Genomic DNA, 18477 nt, shown 5'->3' on the forward strand with positions numbered 1-18477 from the left:
GTGGTGTGATCTTGGCTCACTGCAAGCTCCGCCTCCCGGGTTCACGCCATTCTCCTGCCTCAACCTCCTGAGTAGCTGGGACTACAGGCGCCCGCCACCACACCCAGCTAATTTTTTTTGTATTTTTAGTAGAGATGGGGTTTCACTGCGTTAGCTAGGATGGTCTCAATCTCCTGATTTTGTGATCCGTCCGCCTTGGCCTCCCAAAGTGCTGGGATTATAGGCATGAGCCACTGTGCCTGGCGACTTGAAGAAAGTCTTTAAGCCTGGCTAACAAGAAACATCCAGAGGTGTACTTATTTGCTAGACCTAGAATTAAGTTTTGAAAGAGATTTCAGCCATCATTTAGCCCAAATACTATTTGAGTTGAGAGAAGGAAGGCCCAAAAAGAGGTGCTTACTCAGGCCAGGCACGGTGGCTCACACTTGTAATCCCAGCACTTTGGGAGGCCAAGGTGGGCGGATCACCTGAGGTGGGGAGTTTGAGTTCGAGGTGCTTACTCAAACCAGATGTACATTTTTTCTTTAAAGATACAGAAACAAACTAACCAATATAAGTTTGTATGGTCCCTTCATCTCAAGCTTACTAGACATCTTTTTTTTTTTTTTTTTAAGATGGAGTCTCACTGTGTCACCCAGGCTAGAGTGCAGTGGCACTATCTTGGCTCACTGCAACGTCTGCCTCCTGGGTTCAAGCGATTCTCCTGCCTCAGCCTCCCAAGTAGCTGGGATTATAGGCATGCACCACCACACCCAGTTAATTTTTGTATTTTCAGTAGAAACAGGGTTTCTTCATATTGGCCAGACTGGTCTTGACCTCCTGACCTCAGGTGATCCACCCACCTTGGCCGCCCAAAGTGTTAGGATTATGGGCATGTGCCACCACGCACATGCGTGGCCTCCCAAAGTGTGAGCCACCGTGCCTAGCCTGAGTAAGCACCTCTTTTTGGGCCTTCCTTCTCTCAACTCAAATAGTATTTGGGCTAAATGATGGCTGAAATCTCTTTCAAAACTTAATTCTAGGTCTAGCAAATAAGTACACCTCTGGATGTTTCTTGTTAGCCAGGCTTAAAGACTTTCTTCAAGTCGCCAGGCACAGTGGCTCATGCCTATAATCCCAGCACTTTGGGAGGCCATGCATGTGCCACCACATCTCTCTTTCTTAATTAGTAGCCAGGATGGACTTTAAAACCACTAGTGGCAACTAACTGAACCCTAGCTTGGTTGAGTAACGAAGACATTTGCCTTTTTACCTCCTTTGAGGACGAGGTCCCCCGGAACAGGTTTTAGTCCATAGTCTTCTATCCTCTTGCTTACCATGTTATTCCACACATAGCTTTGGTAGCTATGAATATACATTAAGCGATTATTTCTGGGTATCTGGAGGGAAGGGAAAAAAATAGGCAAGAAAACATATTCTAAATATAAAAAGTGCTGTACTTTTTTGAGACGGGGTCTCGCTCTGTCACCCAGGCTGGAGTGCAGTGGCACGATCTTGGCTCACTGCAGCCTCCACCTCCCAAGTTCAAGCAATTCTCCCACCTCAGCCTACTGAGTAGCTGGGATTACAGGGGTGCACCACCATGCCTGTCTAATTTTTGTATTTTTAGCAGAGACAGTGTTTCACCATGTTGGCCAGGCTGGTCTCGAACTCTGGACCTCAGGTGATCCACCCAACTTGGCCTCCCAAAGTGCTGGGATTACAGGCGTGAGCCACTACGCCCAGCCAAAAAGTGCTATACTTTCTAAGATATCTTGCTTGTTAGTGGTAATCCTAGTATAAGAAACTTCTACTGTATTTATTTATTTACTTTTAGGTATGTATTTTTGAGGCAGGTTTTCGTTCCGTCGCCCAGGCTGGAGTGCAGTGGTGTGACCACGGCTCACTGTAGCATCCAACTCTCAGGCTCAGGTGATTCTCCCACCTCAGCCTCTTGAGCAGCTGTGACTACAGGTGTGCACCACCATGCAGGCTAGTTCTTTGAGTTTTCTTTCTAGAGACAGGGTTTTGCCATGTTACCCAGGCTGGTCACAAATTCCTAGGTTCAAGCTATCCACCAGCCTCAGCCTCCCAAAATGCTGGAATTACAGGCATGAGCCACTGTGCCCAGCCAAAACTTCTACTTTAATCTCTCATTTTTTCTTTTTAATCTCTCCTTTTTATTTTTTTTTCCTTCTACTTTAATCTCTCTTTTTTTTTTTTTTGATACAAAGTCTCACTCCGTCACCTAGGCTGGAGTGCAATGACACGATCTCAGTTCACTGCAACTTCCGCCTCCCAGGTTCAAGTGATTCTCCCACCTCAGCCTTCTGAGTAGCCAGGACTACAGGTGCGCACCACTATGTCCGGATAATAATTTTATTTATTTATTTTGAGACGGAGTCTCACTTTGTTGCCCAGGCTGGAGTGCAATGGTGCGATCCCGGCTCAATGCAACCTCTGCCTCTTGGGTTCAAGCGATTCTCCTGCCTCAGTCTCTCAAGTAGTTGGAATTACAGGCATCTGCCACTACGCCTGGCTATTTTTTGTATTTTTAGTAGAGACAGGGTTTCACCATGCTGGCCAGGCTGGTCTTGAACTCCAGACCTCAGGTGATCTGCCCGCCTTGGCCTCCCAAAGTGCTGGGATTACAGGCATGAGCCACCACACTCGGCTATAATATTTTAGGAAAAGTTTACAAATTTGTATCGGGCCACATTCAAAGTTGTCCTGGGCTGCATGTGGCCCGCAGGCTGCAGGTTAGACAAGCCTGCCTTACATCAATGGCACAGTCTTCAAACTGAAGGAATTTACACACCAATTTTCAAGCTAACAGTGCTTTTTCTCCTGTAATTCCATGGATAAAGAGAGAACCTAAACGACTGAACTGACAACTAATTCCATGCACCAAGAATTCTGCTTTGTTTGTGCATCTAGGAAAAGTAAAACTTAGGTTTAAGGGTTAAACTTTAACATTTGTTACGTTTAACTTTGTTGCCCGGGCTGGAGTGCATGGAGTCCTGGATTATACATATCCAAATACTGGTATAGGCTACTCTTCAATCACCATGATGAAACCAGACTAAAATGCAACTATTTCGACTGCTTACTGTTCAACACTTTTACTAAGGCAGTTTACAGTTCTGGTGACGGAATGATCAAGAAATGACTATACGATAGATTCTGAATTTCTCAAATACCAAGAGACTTAATTTAAACAGAATTTCCACTGAAGATTATGTTTTCCACATTGATGCTTTTCTTATGCCCTCAATAAGTAATGCCCGCATCCACCCCCTCATCACCACTCAGGGTCTGAACAAAGATTACTCAGGTGAAATACCTCAGAGATCACCTAAGGATCCTTATTTACCTTCCGCTCTTTCAAAACTTGGTAAAATCTTTCAAGATGACATTTAAAAAGCATTACAACACCTTGAGCCATTGCCTGACTTCACAAATTGCACTCACTATGCCAAATGCAGAGACTATATTCTTCATTCCATATTTTGAAAGTCCTCGAAGCAGCTGCCCTTCCACACACCTTTTGACAGGTAGTTTTCTGAGGGCAGCAGCTGGGTCTTTGGTCTTTGCCCATTCTTCTCTGCATTTAACCAAGTAGCCCTTTTCAGCTGTGGGGGAAAAAAGCTAGGGTTAAATGACTTACCCAATAGACAGACTTCCACAACTTAAAGTACACTTCACAGAGAACACAAAATTAGAAAATGTCATTTGAAATATAGGTGCTGTTTATAGCTTCCACTCATCCGAGGAAGTGTAAAGATGGGAAATATAGAAAGTTTACAGAACTATTTGGCTTTGTCAACGTACGATCACCCTCAGGTCAAAAGTAAAAGCTATTTAACTGTTAATTATCATAGCTGATTCAACATGACAAAAACACGGTAGTACTTTCTTCTCTCTTTTTCCATTGTAATGTCAAGTTTAATGGGTTACTTTCCTTAAAATTTATCTCTTTATAGTTTGCAAATGAACTACCCAAAGTGAGCATAAGTATTTTGACAATCAGTAGTTTAATCCTCTTCATTCAAGATGATTTTAGAGATACTTTTTGGAAAGTTTTGGTGACTTCTTCACACTGCAAATCCTCAAGGTATTTTTGCCAAGTTCTTATATTCCATTACACTATGTTTTAGTAAAATAACCACAAGTGAAATGTCTTAGATTCTTATACACTCAGATTTAATGAGTGAAGAAAAACATACATATTCATTTAAAAAATATATGTGTATTCAGTTACAAATTAATACACTGAACAAGCTAAAGAGCTAAAATAGAGGTTGGGTGTGGTGGCTCACGCCTGTAACCCTAACTCTGGGAGGCTGAGGTGGGCAGATCACCTGAGGTCAGGAGTTCGAGACCAGGCTGGCCAACATGGTGAAACCCTATCTCTACTAAAAACACAAAATGAGCCAGGCATGGTGATGCATGCCTGTAATCCCAGCTACTCAGGAGACCAAGGCAGGAGAATCACTTGAACCCAGGAGGCAGAGGTTGCAGTGAGCTGAGATCATGCCATTGCACTCCAGCCTGGGAAACAAGACTAAAACTCCACCTCAAAAAAAAAAAAAAAAAAGCTAAACTAGGATATAAATTATAAATCTTAAATATACACATAAAACTGTTGAAAAATATAAACTTATACTTTTATTGTAAAAACAAGTAAAATACTGAAATAATGACCTCAATTTGCACAAATGCTTTTATTCAAAGCAATTTCATGAATACCTAGCCATACATTCTATTTATTTTCTTAACATGAATTTTATTCTCACCTCCAGAGCGGGGTTTCAATATTAAATCCATGACTTCTGTCCAGGAATTCTGTAGTATTGCTCTAAAATTAAAAGACATTTATTTTACTAAATTTTGCATGAAGATAAACTTTATATGCACAAATCTTTGAAGAGTCAACAAATCATATTAACCATACACTGAAGCCTTGACCTCCCAGGCTCTAGCCTAGTGATTCTCCCACCTCAGCTTTCCCACCATCCCGACAGATGGCTGGGACTACAGATGCACACCACCATACCTGGCTAAGTTTTTAACTTATTGTAGAGATGGGGTCTCACTATTAGTCTTAAACTTTTGGGCTCAGGTGATCGTCCCAGCTTGGTCTCCCAAAGTGTTGGGATTACAGGCATGAGCCACTACACCTGGTCCAACATTATCTTATTAAACTTAAAAGTAAGCAGAAAATCTAGTATGATACAGATTTCAAATGTAAAAGAACTTAAAGTGCCAAAAGAACTTCTAAAAAAGAGAAAATGGAAAACACAATGCTTACCTGTAACATTTAATATCATTTCAGTTTAAAAATGTGATAATAGTATAAATACTACCTAGTCATGCTTTAAGTAGTTACACATGGTATTATTTATTGATTGAGGTGGAGTCTCACTCTGTTGCCCAGGCTGGAGTGCAATGGTGTGATCTCGGCTCACTACAACCTCTGCCTCCTGGGTTCACGCCATTCTCCTGCCTCAAGCCTCCTGAGCAGCTGGGACTACAGGCACCTGTCACCATGCCCAATTAATTTTTGTATTTTTTTTTAGTAGAGATGGGGTTTCACCATATTGGTCAGGCTGGTCTCGAACTCCTGACCTTGTGACCCACCCGCCTTGGCCTCCCAAAGTGCTGTGATTACAGGCGTGAGCCCCTGTGCCCAGCCCACATGGTATTATTTATATAAGTCTTTACGTATGAAAACTTGTTTGAAACTTCTCAAAAGATTTCTCCACGTTAATACCTTCTTGCCCAGGCAAACAGAAAGAATAAATACGATTTACTCTTCATTATTCTTGTCAAAATGGAAATATCTATATATTTGATGATTATAAAAGTTATATGCTTTTAAAAAATTTTTTATTTGTTGAGACAGTCTCGCTCTGTCGTCTAGGCTGGAATGCAGTGGCGTGATCTTGGCTCGCTGCAACCTCTGCCTTTTGGGCTTAAGCAACTCTCCTGTATCATCCTCCTGTGCAGCTGGGACTACAGGCTGCGGCAGCATGCCCGGTTATTTTTTTTTTTTTTGAGATGGAGTCTCATTCTGCTGCCCAGGCTGGAGTGCACTGGCACGATCTCAGCTCACTGCCTCCCGGGTTCAAGCGATTCTTGTGCCTCAGTCTCCCAAGTAGCTGAGATTACAGGTTTAAGCCACCATGCCTGGCCAATTTTTGTATTTTTAGTAGAGATGGGGTTGTGCCATGTTGGCCAGGCTGGTCTTGAATTTTTGGCCTCACGTGATCCGCCTGCCTCGGCCTCCCAAAGTGCTGGGATTACAGGCACAAACCACTGTGCCTGGCCAAATTTTGTATTTTTAGTAGAGACGAGGTTTCACCGTGTTGGCCTGGATGGTCTCGAACTCCTAGCCTCAAGTGATCAGCCCACCTTGGCCTTACAAAGTGCAGGGATTATAGGCATGAGCCACCATGCCTAGCCTATACATGCTTTCAAAAAACCGAACGGTACGTAAGAAAGGTTACGTGTTATTCAATCTCTAGGAAATTAAGCACTGTTAACACTTTAGAGTATATTTTTGTTGGCGAATCTTTAAGTGTATGTAATTCTTCAACTTTTACTATAATATTGCTGTACAGAAATTATATTTTGTGTATTATATCTATTTCTCATCTTGGAGTCATGTTTAGAAGGACCCTTCCCTATCAAAAGAATATAGGAATCCCCTTCTATTAATTTTTGTTTTTCCAGTTAATTATGGTTCTTTATTTTCACATTTAAGTTACACAATACTGGGCATTTCTGGATATTAAATTATCTAAAATGCTATTTGGTATCTATCGATGACATCACCTGGATTTTCAATCCAATAATGTAATTACATCAACAGATTTCCTATTGCTGGCCACCTTCACAGTCCTGGAACAAGCCATGTTGTATCAGTCCTTAACTATAGTCCTGGGGTGATAAATTATTTACTTGGATAATCTTTTAGCCAATACTGACAAAAAGAGTACAGCACTAATTGGTACTAGGGACTGGTCTGACAGATAGAATAGACACAGAATTTTTTTTTTTTTTTTTTTTTTTTTGAGACGGAGTCTCGCTCTGTCCCCCAGGCTGGAGTGCAGTGGCGTGATCTCGTCTCACTGCAAGCTCTGCCTCCTGGGTTCATGCCATTCTCCTGCTTCAGCCTCCTGAGTAGCTAGGACTACAGGCGCCCACCACAGCGCCCGCCTAATTTTTTGTATTTTTAGTAGAGATGGGGTTTCACCGTGGTCTCGATCTCTTGACCTTGTGATCCGCCCACCTTGGCCTCCCAAAGTGCTGGGATTACAGGCGTGAGCCACGGCACACAGCCAGACATAGATTTTTACACTAAAAAACCTTTGTTAGGCTGGGCGTGGTGACTCACGCCTGTAATCTCAGCACTTTGGGAGGCTGAGGCAGGTGGATCGCAAGGTCAGGAGATCAAGACCATCCTGGCTAACCCAGTAAAACCCCATCTCTACTAAAAATACGAAAAAAAAATAGCCGGAAGGCTGGGCGCGGTGGCTCAAGCCTGTAATCCCAGCACTTAGAGAGGCCGAGACGGGTGGATCACGAGGTCAGGAGATCGAGACCATCCGGGCTAACACGGTGAAACCCCGTCTCTACTGAAAAATACAAAAAACTAGCTGGGCGAGGTGGCGGGCGCCTGTAGTCCCAGCTACTCGGGAGGCTGAGGCAGGAGAATGGTGTGAACCCGGGAGGCGGAGCTTGCAGTGAGCTGAGATCCGGCCACTGCACTCCAGCCTGGGTGACAGAGCGAGACTCTGTCTCAAAACAAAACAAAACAAAACAAAACAAAACAAAACAAAAATAGCCGGGCGTGGTGGCACATACCTGTAGTCCCAGCTACTTGAGAGACTGAGGCAGGAGAACTGCTTAACCCAGGAAGCGGAGTTTGCAGTAAGCCAAGATGGCGCCACTGCACTCCAGCCTGGGTGACACAGCAAGACTGCATCTCAAAAACAAAACACAAAAAAACAAACAAAAAAAAACCTTTGTTAAATATCAATTACAGCCTGCAGGCCCAATCTGGTTGTCTACCTAATTCTGTTGTTTTATTGGAAAACAGCTGTGCTCATTGCTTTAAACATTGTCCATGGCTGCTTTTGCAGTGTAACTCCAGAGCTTAGCACCTGCAACAAACATTGAATGGCCCACGAAGCCTAAAATATTAACTAACTGTTCCTTTACAGAAAACCTTTGCCAACACCTGATATAACATATTAAACAGTTCCTTAACTGTAGGACTTTTCAATGCCTTTAAGATGCTACCATATACTGTAAAGGTTCAGCATACAATGCCATATTAATTATATACAGATCTGGTTTACAACAGGCCGTATTATCTAGCACTCTACACATTAAGACGTTTTGTACTTTTCTTTCTTTCTTTTTTTGAGACGGAGTCTCGCTCTGTCACCCAGGCTGAAGTGCAGTGGCATGATCTCGGCTCACTGCAAGCTCAGCCTCCTGGGTTCACACCATTCTCCTGCCTCAGCCTCCCAAGTAGCTGGGACTACAGGCACCCGCCACCATGCTTGGCTAATTTTTTTGCATTTTTTTAGTAGAGACGGGATTTCATTGTTAGCCAGGTCCACCCAGCCCCCTAACCCCTGGTAGCCACCCTTCTACTTTCTGTCTATGGCTCTGACTACTCTAGGAATCCCATATAAGAGAAATCATACCATATTTGTTCTTTTGTGACTGGCTTATGTCAGGTAACATAAAGTTTCCAACGCTTATCCATGTGATAGCACGAGTCAAAATTTCCCTCCTTTTGAATCGCTTGAGCCCGGGAGGTGGAGGTTACAGTGGGTCAAGATGGCGCCACTGTACTCCAGCCTAGGCGACAGAGCAAGACTCCATCTCAAAAAAAAAAAAAAAAAAAACCTTTGCAAGGCTTCCATATTCCATTGTATGTATGTGCCACATTTTGTTTGGATAAACACTTGGGTTGCTTGGGTAGCTCCTCCTTTTTGGCTATGGTGAATGGTGCTATTATGAACATAGTGTACAAATATCTGGTGAGTTCCCACTGTCATTTCTTTTAGGTATATACTGAGAAGTGGAATTGTTGGATCATAACGTCATTTATATTTAATTTCTTTTTTTCGTTTGAGACGGAGCCTTGCTCTGTCGCCAGGCTGGAGTGCAGTGCTGCCATCTCGGCTTACTGCAACCTCCGCTTTCCGAGTTCAAGTGATTCTCCTGTCTACACCTCCTGAGCAGCTGGGACTACAGGTGTGTGCCACCGTGCCCAGCTAATTTTTGTATTTTTAGTAGAGACAGTCTTCACCATGTTGGTCAGGCTGGTCTCAATCTCTTGACCTCGTGATCCACCCGCCTCAGCCTCCTAAAGTGCTGGGATTACAGGCGTGGGCCACTGCACCCAGCCTACATTTAATTTCTTAAGAAATCACTATACTGTTCTCTACAATGGCTATACTATTTTACACCCCCACCAGCAAAGCCCAGGTTTCTAATTTCTCTGTACCCTTACCAACACTTGTTATTTGTTGTTTTGTTTTGTGATAATAGCCTTCCCAATGGATATGAAGTGGTACCTCATGGTGATTTCTATTTGCTTCTCCCTAATGACTAGTGATGTTGAACACCAGTATGTATGTCTTTGGAAACACATTTACTGAAATCCTTTGTCCATTTTTGAATTGGTTTTTCTTTGGTGGTTGTTGAGTTGTAGGAGTTCTTTATATATTCTAGATTTAAGTCTCTTATCAAATGTATGATTGAAATATTTTCTTCTGTGTGTTATCTTTTCATTCTGTTGATAGCGTCCTTTGATGCACGTTTTTCATTTTGATAAAGTCCAAACTTACCTCTTTTTTCTTTTGTTTCTTGCCTGTGCTTTTGGTGTCATATCCAAGAAACCACTGACAAATCCAAGCATGAAGTTTTCGCCCGTTTTCTTCTAAGAGTTTGCGTAAGTGCAGCTCTTATGTTTAGATCTTTGGTCCATTTTGAGTTTATTTTATTTTATTATTATTTTTTTGAGACAGAGTTTCACTCTGTCGCCCAGGCTGGAGTGCAGTGGTGCAATCTTGGCTCACTGCAACCTCTGTCTCCCGGGCTAAAGCAATTCTCCTGCCTCAGCCTCCCGAGTAGCTGGGATTACAGGTGTGCACGTCACCACACTCAGATAATTTTTGTATTTTTAGTAGACACGGGGGTTTCACTATGTTGGCCAGGTTGATCTCGAACTCCTGACCTCAAGTGATCTGCTGTCCACCTCGGCCTCCCAAAGTGCTAGGATTATGGGCATGAGCCACTGTGCCCGGCTCACTTTCTTTTTTTAAAAGTTTTTATTGAGGTATTCAATAATTTACATACCATGTAATTCACCCATGTAAGTATGCAATTCAATGGCTTTTAGTATTTTAAAAGAATTGTGAGGCCCCGTCTCTACTAAAAAATACAAAAAACTAGCCGGGCGAGGTGGCGGGCGCCTGTAGTCCCAGCTACTCGGGAGGCTGAGCCAGGAGAATGGCGTGAAGCTGGGAGGCGGAGCTTGCAGTGAGCTGAGATCCGGCCACTGCACTCCAGCCTGGGCGACAGAGCGAGACTCCATCTCAAAAAAAAAAAAAATTGTGGAGCATTACACAATTTTAGAACATTTTTATCAACCCCCCCAAAAAAATCCTATCCCATTAGTAGTCATTCCCCATTGGTCCTGTTCTAGCTTTTTCTATAGATTTGCTCACATTGGAAATTTCACAGAAATTGATTGATTGATTCATTCACAGGCAGGGTCTTGCTGTCATCCAGGCTACAGTACAGCGGTGGTACACTTTTCACTGCATCCTCAAATTTCTGGGCTTAAGAGATTCTCCTGCCTCAGCCTCCTGAGTAGCTAGGACCAAAGCCAGGCAGTACCACACTCAGCTAATGTTTTTAAATTTTTATTTTGTAGAGATGGGGCCTTGTCTATGGTGCCCAGGCAGGTCTTCGACTCCTGGCCTCAAGTGATCCTTCCACCTTGGCCTCTTGAATTGTTGGGATTACAGGCATGAGCCACTGTGCCCAGCCTACTTAGCAATGTTTTCAAGGTTCACTCATGTTGCAGAATGTATCAGTACTGTGGGTACAGTAATGTGGGTATGAATTCCTTTTTATTGCTAAGTAATATTCTACTCTATATTACTGTATATTACACTTTATATTTTATTTATCCATTCATTAGTATGTGGACATTTGGGTTGTTTCCAGCCTTTTGGCTGATATGAACATCTGTATAAACTTTTGTGTGAACATACGATTGTCAGTTGTCCTCAGTATATACCTAGAAATGCAACTTCTGGGTCACAGGCTAACTTTATAAGCTTCTGAGGAACTGTTGGGCTATTTTCCAAAATGGCTATACCATTTTACATTCCACCAGGGATGTGTAAGGGTTCCAATTTCTCCAATCCTAACACTTGTTATTTTCTGCCTTTTTTAATTTCAGCTATCCTAGTGGGTATGAAGTGGCATCTCATTGTGGTTTTGATTTGCATTTCCTAAAGATTAGTGATAAACATATTTTTGTGTGCTTATTGGCCATTTGTTTACATTATTTAAAGAAAGGTCTGTTCAGACCCTTTGCCAAGTTTTAGAATGGGTTGTCTTCCTGTCCTTGAGTTGTAAGAGTTTTTAATATTTTGGATACAAGTCATTTTTCCACCTACACAATATAAACTGAAAGTCTGTTTTTTCCCTCGGGAAATTCTCTGGTGTTAACAGTGGGTTTCTTTGAAAGCAGGAAATATTCTTATGTTGTAAAAATGAATGATTTGGAATTTTGAGCTGACTGTACTGACCTCTGGGCACACTCTGTAATTTTTGTTGTGGGATAAATTTGATCTGATTTTAGTTATTTACATTTATTTACATTATCTTTGGCGTACACAACGTGTAAGATTTCATGGCTGTCCTTCTGCCAAATTAATTACAAATTTATAGGTTGATACAGCCCTCCCTTAAATATTCTGCCCATAATACAATTAGCATTTTTACTATTTTTATCAATGTCCTCTGACCATTAGCAAGGTTGAAAAACATATTAGCAATCACTATATTCTCGGCATAAAAATAGATGTGGCATAAACATCATTTCACTTCATTTTCACCACCCTGTGAATTGATATCATTATCTCCATTCTATAGATGAGTAATTTGAGGCTCAGAACTCAAGTCTGTTTTCACCTGAGCTTTTTAACCTCCTCAAAGAGGCGGAGGAAATAGAGATTTTTTTATCATTTTGCACTTTTAAAATCACAAAAATGAATGCAACTTCATAGTTTAGATGCTGAAACAATGGACTGGAAGCCCGGAAAACTCTATTCCCAAACTACAGTCAAGCAACTGATGAGTTCAGGCAAACCTCTCTAAGTCTAAGTTTGCTAACATGAAGGCTCTGAAAGACAAGGAAGAACATGAACGCTCAGATCGTTTCCAGCTTGTAAATACCACAATTCTAACTCCCACGTGAATAGTTTATGTAACAGAGTCTCTGCTGGGCAACAGGATTCCAGAAGTAGATTTATGAACCCAACCATTTATTGATGGATTCCCCCTGTAGGTTACGCTGGAGGGGTTCTTAATTGTTTAAAAGTAAATGACAGGCCAGGTGCGGTGGCTCACGCCTGTAATCCCAACGCTTTGGGAGGCCAAGGCGGGCAGATGACCAGGTCAGGAGATCGAGACCATCCTGGCTAATACAGTGAAATCCCATCTCTACTAAAAAATACAAAAAATTAGCCGGGCATGGTAGCGGGCGCCTGTAGTCCCAGCTACTTGCGAGGCTGAGGCAGGAGAATGGGGTGAACCCAGGAGGCGGAGCTTGCAGTGAGCCAAGATCTCGCCACTGCACTCCAGCCTGGGAGAGAGAGCGAGACTCCGTCTCAAAAACAAAACAAAACAAAAAGTAAATGACAGTTCTTAAATTCCATGTCACTACTTTTATCATTTATTCCCTTTTTTAAAGAGTGAGGAAAGGGGCCCAGGCACAGTGGCTGACGCCTGTAATCCCAGCACTTTGGGAGGGCAAGGCAGGCAGATCACTGGAGGTCAGGAGTTCCAGACCAGCCTGGCCAACATGGCAAAACCTCGGCTCTACTAAAAACACAAAAATTTGCTGGGTGTGGTGGTGCATGCCTGTAATCCCAGCTACTCAGGAGGCTGAGGTGGGAGAATCATTGAACCTGGGAGGCGGAGGCTGCAGTGAGCCAAGATGGCGTCACTGCACTCCAGCCTGGGCAACAGAGCGAGACTTCATTTCAAAAAATAAAAATAAAAATAAAATTAAATTAAGAGTGAGGGAAGGGCAGATCAAAGTTTAACAAATGTGTTAACATAGATCAGAAAATGTATCATCTGTGTCTGGCTACTTTGGGTCTCAGTTACCCAACTGATTACTGTTGAATTACTTACTGAGTCAAGACCCATTACAAAATAAAAATAAAAATAGGGCTGGGCGCAGTGGCTCACACTTGTAATCCCAACACTTTGGGAGGCTGAGGTGGGCAGATCATTTGAGGTCAGGAGTTCAAGACCAGCCTGGCCAAAATGGTGAAATTCCCGTCACTTCTAAAAATACAACAAAGTTAGCTGGGTGTGGTAGCAAGAGTCTGTAATCTCAGCTACTCGGGATGCTGAGGCAGGAGAATTGCTTGAACCTGGGAGCAGAAGTTGCAGTGAGCCAAAATCACACCACTGCACTTCAGCCTGAGCAAGAGAAAGATTCTGTCTCAAAAAATAAAAAATAAATAAAAAATAAAAAAATAGCTGGGCGTGGAGGCTCGTGCCTGTAATCCCAGCACTTTGGGAGGCCGAGGTGGGTGGATCACCCGAGCTCGGGAGTTCAAGACCAGCCTGACCAACATGGAGAAACCCCATCTCTCCTAAAAATACAAAATTAGCCAGTCGTGGCAGTGCACACCTGTAATCCCAGTGACTTGGGAGGCTGAGACGGGAGAATCACTTGAACCCGGGAGGTGGAGGATGTGGTGAGCCGAAATCGTGCTATTGCACTCCAGCCTGGGCAAAAAGGGCAAAACTCCGTCTCAAAATAAATAAATAAAATACAATAAAAAAATAAAAATAGAACCCCTGGATGGGTTACCAAGAGTGGTAAGAAAGCTCACTTTTCAGGTCAAATCCTTTTGAACTCCGATTTTTTACCTTGTGCATTCATTAACTTAAAACAAAAATCATGAGACTGTGGTTCATTGGCCCCAGACATGAGAGAATGTAGAAATAATTAAAAACACCACCACCAACAAACCCTGCTTCTTTTATGAGAAAGCTCTTTTTGACAAAATAAATTAAATACCAACCTTCCAACCTGATACGTAGGGACAGCTGTGGTTCCAAATCTTTGCATTCCATAGTAGTTAATAAATCCAATCTCCTTGAGAGAGTTCATAGCTTGCTGTACTTGGTCATCAGTTCCTGTTATATTTCTACAGGGACCCAAATTATCCAGAGAAAAAAAGTTACGGTCAAACACTCAGGGATGCAGATCATAAATGACTACGGCCTGGCTTCCACGTCTTTTGTTCACTCTCCTGCAGCTTTCTTTCTACCTCCCAAGGGCTCTTTCTCTTTTTAAGTTGTGGTAAAATATTTATAATGTCAAATTTACTATTTTAGCCATTTTAAAGTGTGCAATTCGGCGGTATTCACCCATTTATGGCAGAGGTTGCAACTTTTTGAATTTTTGCAATCAGACCTTGGCGATGACCTTGAGCAGTAGGATATAAATACTTCCCACATGCTTAGCATTCCAATAATGGAACACTAGCACACATGCGTTAATTACATTCACAATGTTGGGCAACCTTCACCACTATCTACTTCCCAAAGTTTTTCCTGTTCCCAAAATGAAACTCTGTACCCACTAAACAGTAACTTTCCATTATCCCTACCCTTTTTCCCACTATTCTACTTTCTGTGTCTATGAATTTGCTTATTCTAGGTGCTTTAAGTGGCATCACCGGCTCGGTGTCTTTTACCACAGCATTTGAAGGAGATGGTGTCTTTCCAAAGGCTGAGCTAGGTTTTCGAGTGGCAACGTGTCCATACAAATCCTACAGAGCTATGTGCTCTCCCAGCTCTGCCAGGCCCTGCTCTGCCCTCCCTTGCTCTCACTCCTGTTCTGTTAGTACCATTTCACCAGGACCTTATGACCAACTGTGAGTAACAGACTCAAGATGCCCTGGCCAGACCCTCTGGTCTACATCCCTACCTGCAGTTCTTTACCTGAGCACAACAGTGAAGTGGTTTCCTTGAAGCTCTCCCAATTTCAGAGGGTTTTTTTGATAGCTGAAATTCCCTAGCTTAAAGTTCATCAAGCACTTATTCAGGTGGGCAAGTCTTTGTGCAGTTATTCTTAAAAACAAAAAAGCAACAAAACAAAAAAGAGTAGAAAGAGGGTCATGAGATATTGATTGTCTGCCTTGAACAGTACAGAAAACAAGATACAACACAGCTATGACCTCCTGAAAGGAAAAGGCACTGCAGCAGGTAAGGTGGGAGTGTCCTTCTCTTCTCTCTGCATTCTTCTTTCAGTGTAATGGTATGTGCTCCTGTTGAAACTGCATACTCCTGGCCATATTTTATACACTTAAAGCCTCTTGTTATTTATATGCTGATGAGTAACAGACAATAATATCTGTGGAATTTTCTATTTTTTTGTGGGGAGAGAGGTGAGAAAAGGGATAGGGACAGAAACAAATCCCATATAAAGAATGGTATCAAGCATTTAAAAAAAGTCATTATTTTTGTCTATCAGAAAAATATTATAAACTCATTATAGAAAAATTGGAAAATATAAAAAAGAGAAAAGAAATTCATACTTTCATTGAAAAATATTTCCACTGACATCTAACTTTTTATTTCCTCCCTTTCTTTTTTTAAAGACATGTTATATACAGCTGGAATTCTACCCAAATCTGTACCATGCTGCTATCATTTCATATATAGAAATTTTCATTAGAAATTTCTTGCCTTCTTCAATAGGAAATATATGTAGAGAAACAGAGTACTGAAAAGCCTTTCTCCCCTTTATATCTCTAGTGTCACCACTAGCAGCCAATGTTGTTTCCTTTCCTATCCTTTCCTTCCCTTCCCCTTTCCCTTTCCTTTCCTTTCCTTTCCTTCTTTTTGAGACACTCTCGCTCTGCTGCCCAGGCTACAGTGCAGTGACATGATCTCAGCTCACTCTGCCTCCCAGGCTCAAGCGGTTCTCCTGCCTCAGCCTCCCGAGTAGCTGGGATTATAGGCGCACACCACCATACCGACTAATTTTTGTAGTTTTAGTAGAAATGGGGCTTCACCATGTTGGCCAGGCTTATCTTGAACTCCTGACTTCAGGTGATCTGCCCTGAGATTACAGGTGTAAGCCCCCGCGCCCAGCTAATTTTTATTTTTATTATTTATTTATTTTTTTTGAGATGGAGTTTTGCTCTGTTGCCCAGGCTAGAGTGCAGTGTTGTGATCTCGGCTCACTGCAAGCTCCATCTCCTGGGTTCACGCCATTCTCTTGCCTCAGCCTCCCAAGTAGCTGGGACTACAGGTGCCCGCCACCACGCCCAGCTAATTTTTTGTGTTTTTAGTAGAGACGAAGTTTCACCATGTTAGCCAGGATGGTCTCGATCTCCTGACCTCATGATCCGCCCGCCTCGGCCTCCCAAAGTGCTGGGATTACAGGTGTGAGCCAAAGCGCCCGGCTCTAATTTTTGTATTTTTAGTAGAGATGGGGTTTCACCATGTTGGCCAGGCTGATCTTGAACTCCTGACCTCAGGTGATCCACCCACATTGGCCTCGCACAGCGCTGTGATTACAGGCATGAGGTAAGTTTGAGAGATTCGAATCTGCCTCAGTCTCCCAAGTAGCTGAGAATACAGGTACACGCCACCACACCTGGCTATTTTTTTTTGTATTTTCGGTAGAAACAGAGTTTCACCATGTTGGCCAGGCTGGTCTCGATCTCCTGGCCTCAACTGATCTTCCCACCTCAGCTTCCCAAAGTGTTGGGATTACAGGCATGAGCCAGTGCACCTGGCCGTCTTTTTGTTTTTTTAGGCTGCCAGGATCCAACTGAGGATCACACATTGAAGTTGTGATGTCTGTTTGGTTTCCATTAAGTGATCTGTCTAGCCTTGTTTTTCATGATATCTGGCCCTTAGAAGAATCCAGGCCAGCGTTTTTTTTTTTTTTTTTTGAGACGGAGTCTCGCTCTGTCGCCTGGGCTGGAGTGCAGTGGCCGCATCTCAGCTCATTGCAAGCTCCGCCTCCCGGGTTTACGCCATTCTCCTGCCTCAGCCTCCGAGTAGCTGGGACTACAGGCGCCCGCCACCTCGCCTGGCTAGTTTTTTGTATTTTTTAGTAGAGACGGGGTTTCACCGTGTTAGCCAGGATGGTCTCGATCTCCTGACCTCGTGATCCGCCCGTCTCGGCCTCCCAAAGTGCTGGGATTACAGGCTTGAGCCACCGCGCCCGGCCGGGGCCAGCGTTTTTACACATCTTTCAATGTGGATTTGTCTGATTGTTTCCTCATGCTAAGACTCAGGTAAACATTTTGGTAGAAATATTACTTAGGGGGCCAGGCACGGTGGCTCAAGCCTGTAATTCCAGCACTTTGGGAGGCCGAGACAGGCAGATCACGAGGTCAGGAGATCAAGACCATCCTGGCTAACATGGTGAAACCCCGTCTCTACTAAAAAATACAAAAAACTAGCCGGGCGAGGTGGCGGGCACCTGTAGTCCCAGCTACTCGGGAGGCTGAGGCAGGAGAATGGCGTAAACCCGGGAGGCGGAGCTTGCAGTGAGCTGAGATCTGGCCACTGCACTCCAGCCTGGACGACAGAGCAAGACTCCGTCTCAAAAAAAAAAAAAATATTACTTAGGTGATACGGCCCTTTTCGATGCATCAAATCAAAAGGCAGTTACTGAGTTTGTCCACCACTGGTAATAGCTTTAATCATTTAATTAGGATAGTATTTACTAGATTTTTATACTCTAAGAGTCTCTTTGCCTTTGCTTTTAATTAGTGAGGAAATACTTTTGAAATTGTGTAAAAATCTTGTTCCCCTAAAGTCTTTTACCCAATTATTAGGTACCCAAGCATGATTGTTGGCTGAATTGAATATTACTGTGTTGACTGAAACTGTGTTTCTATATTTGTTGGTATTCTTCTGTAAATAAAAACTATGCAGGGGCCAGGCATGGTGGCTCACGCCTGTAATCCTAGTAGTTTAGGAGGCCTAGACAGGCAGATCTCTTGAGCCCAGGAGTTCAAGACCAGCCTGGCCAACAGAGCAAGATCTCTAAAATTAGAACAAACAACTATATAGATAAATTTTAGTTAAATTCATGAATCTTTTTTTCTTTTTTTTTTTTTTTTTTTTTTTTTTGAGGCAGAGTCTCGCTCTGTCGCCCAGACTGGAGTGCAGTGGCCGGATCTC

At 42.9% G+C, this 18477-nt stretch overlaps 1 protein-coding gene across 1 annotated transcript in view; it reads right to left on the reverse strand.

The window, feature by feature from the left end:
• PUS7 (pseudouridine synthase 7) overlaps window positions 1-18477 on the reverse strand; it is a 69452-nt gene that overhangs the window by 10501 nt on the left and 40474 nt on the right. Inside the window, exons 8-12 of the mRNA XM_023183108.2 lie at window positions 15271-15399; window positions 14346-14471; window positions 4776-4837; window positions 3451-3611; window positions 1253-1379 (exon numbers count right to left, since the gene is read on the reverse strand). Of these exons, the coding sequence (XP_023038876.1) occupies window positions 1253-1379; window positions 3451-3611; window positions 4776-4837; window positions 14346-14471; window positions 15271-15399 (605 nt within the window). The remainder of the gene's footprint in view (window positions 1-1252; window positions 1380-3450; window positions 3612-4775; window positions 4838-14345; window positions 14472-15270; window positions 15400-18477) is intronic.

Source organism: Piliocolobus tephrosceles, chromosome 8 (genome assembly GCF_002776525.5).
Source record: "Piliocolobus tephrosceles isolate RC106 chromosome 8, ASM277652v3, whole genome shotgun sequence".
Lineage (NCBI taxonomy): Eukaryota > Metazoa > Chordata > Mammalia > Primates > Cercopithecidae > Piliocolobus > Piliocolobus tephrosceles.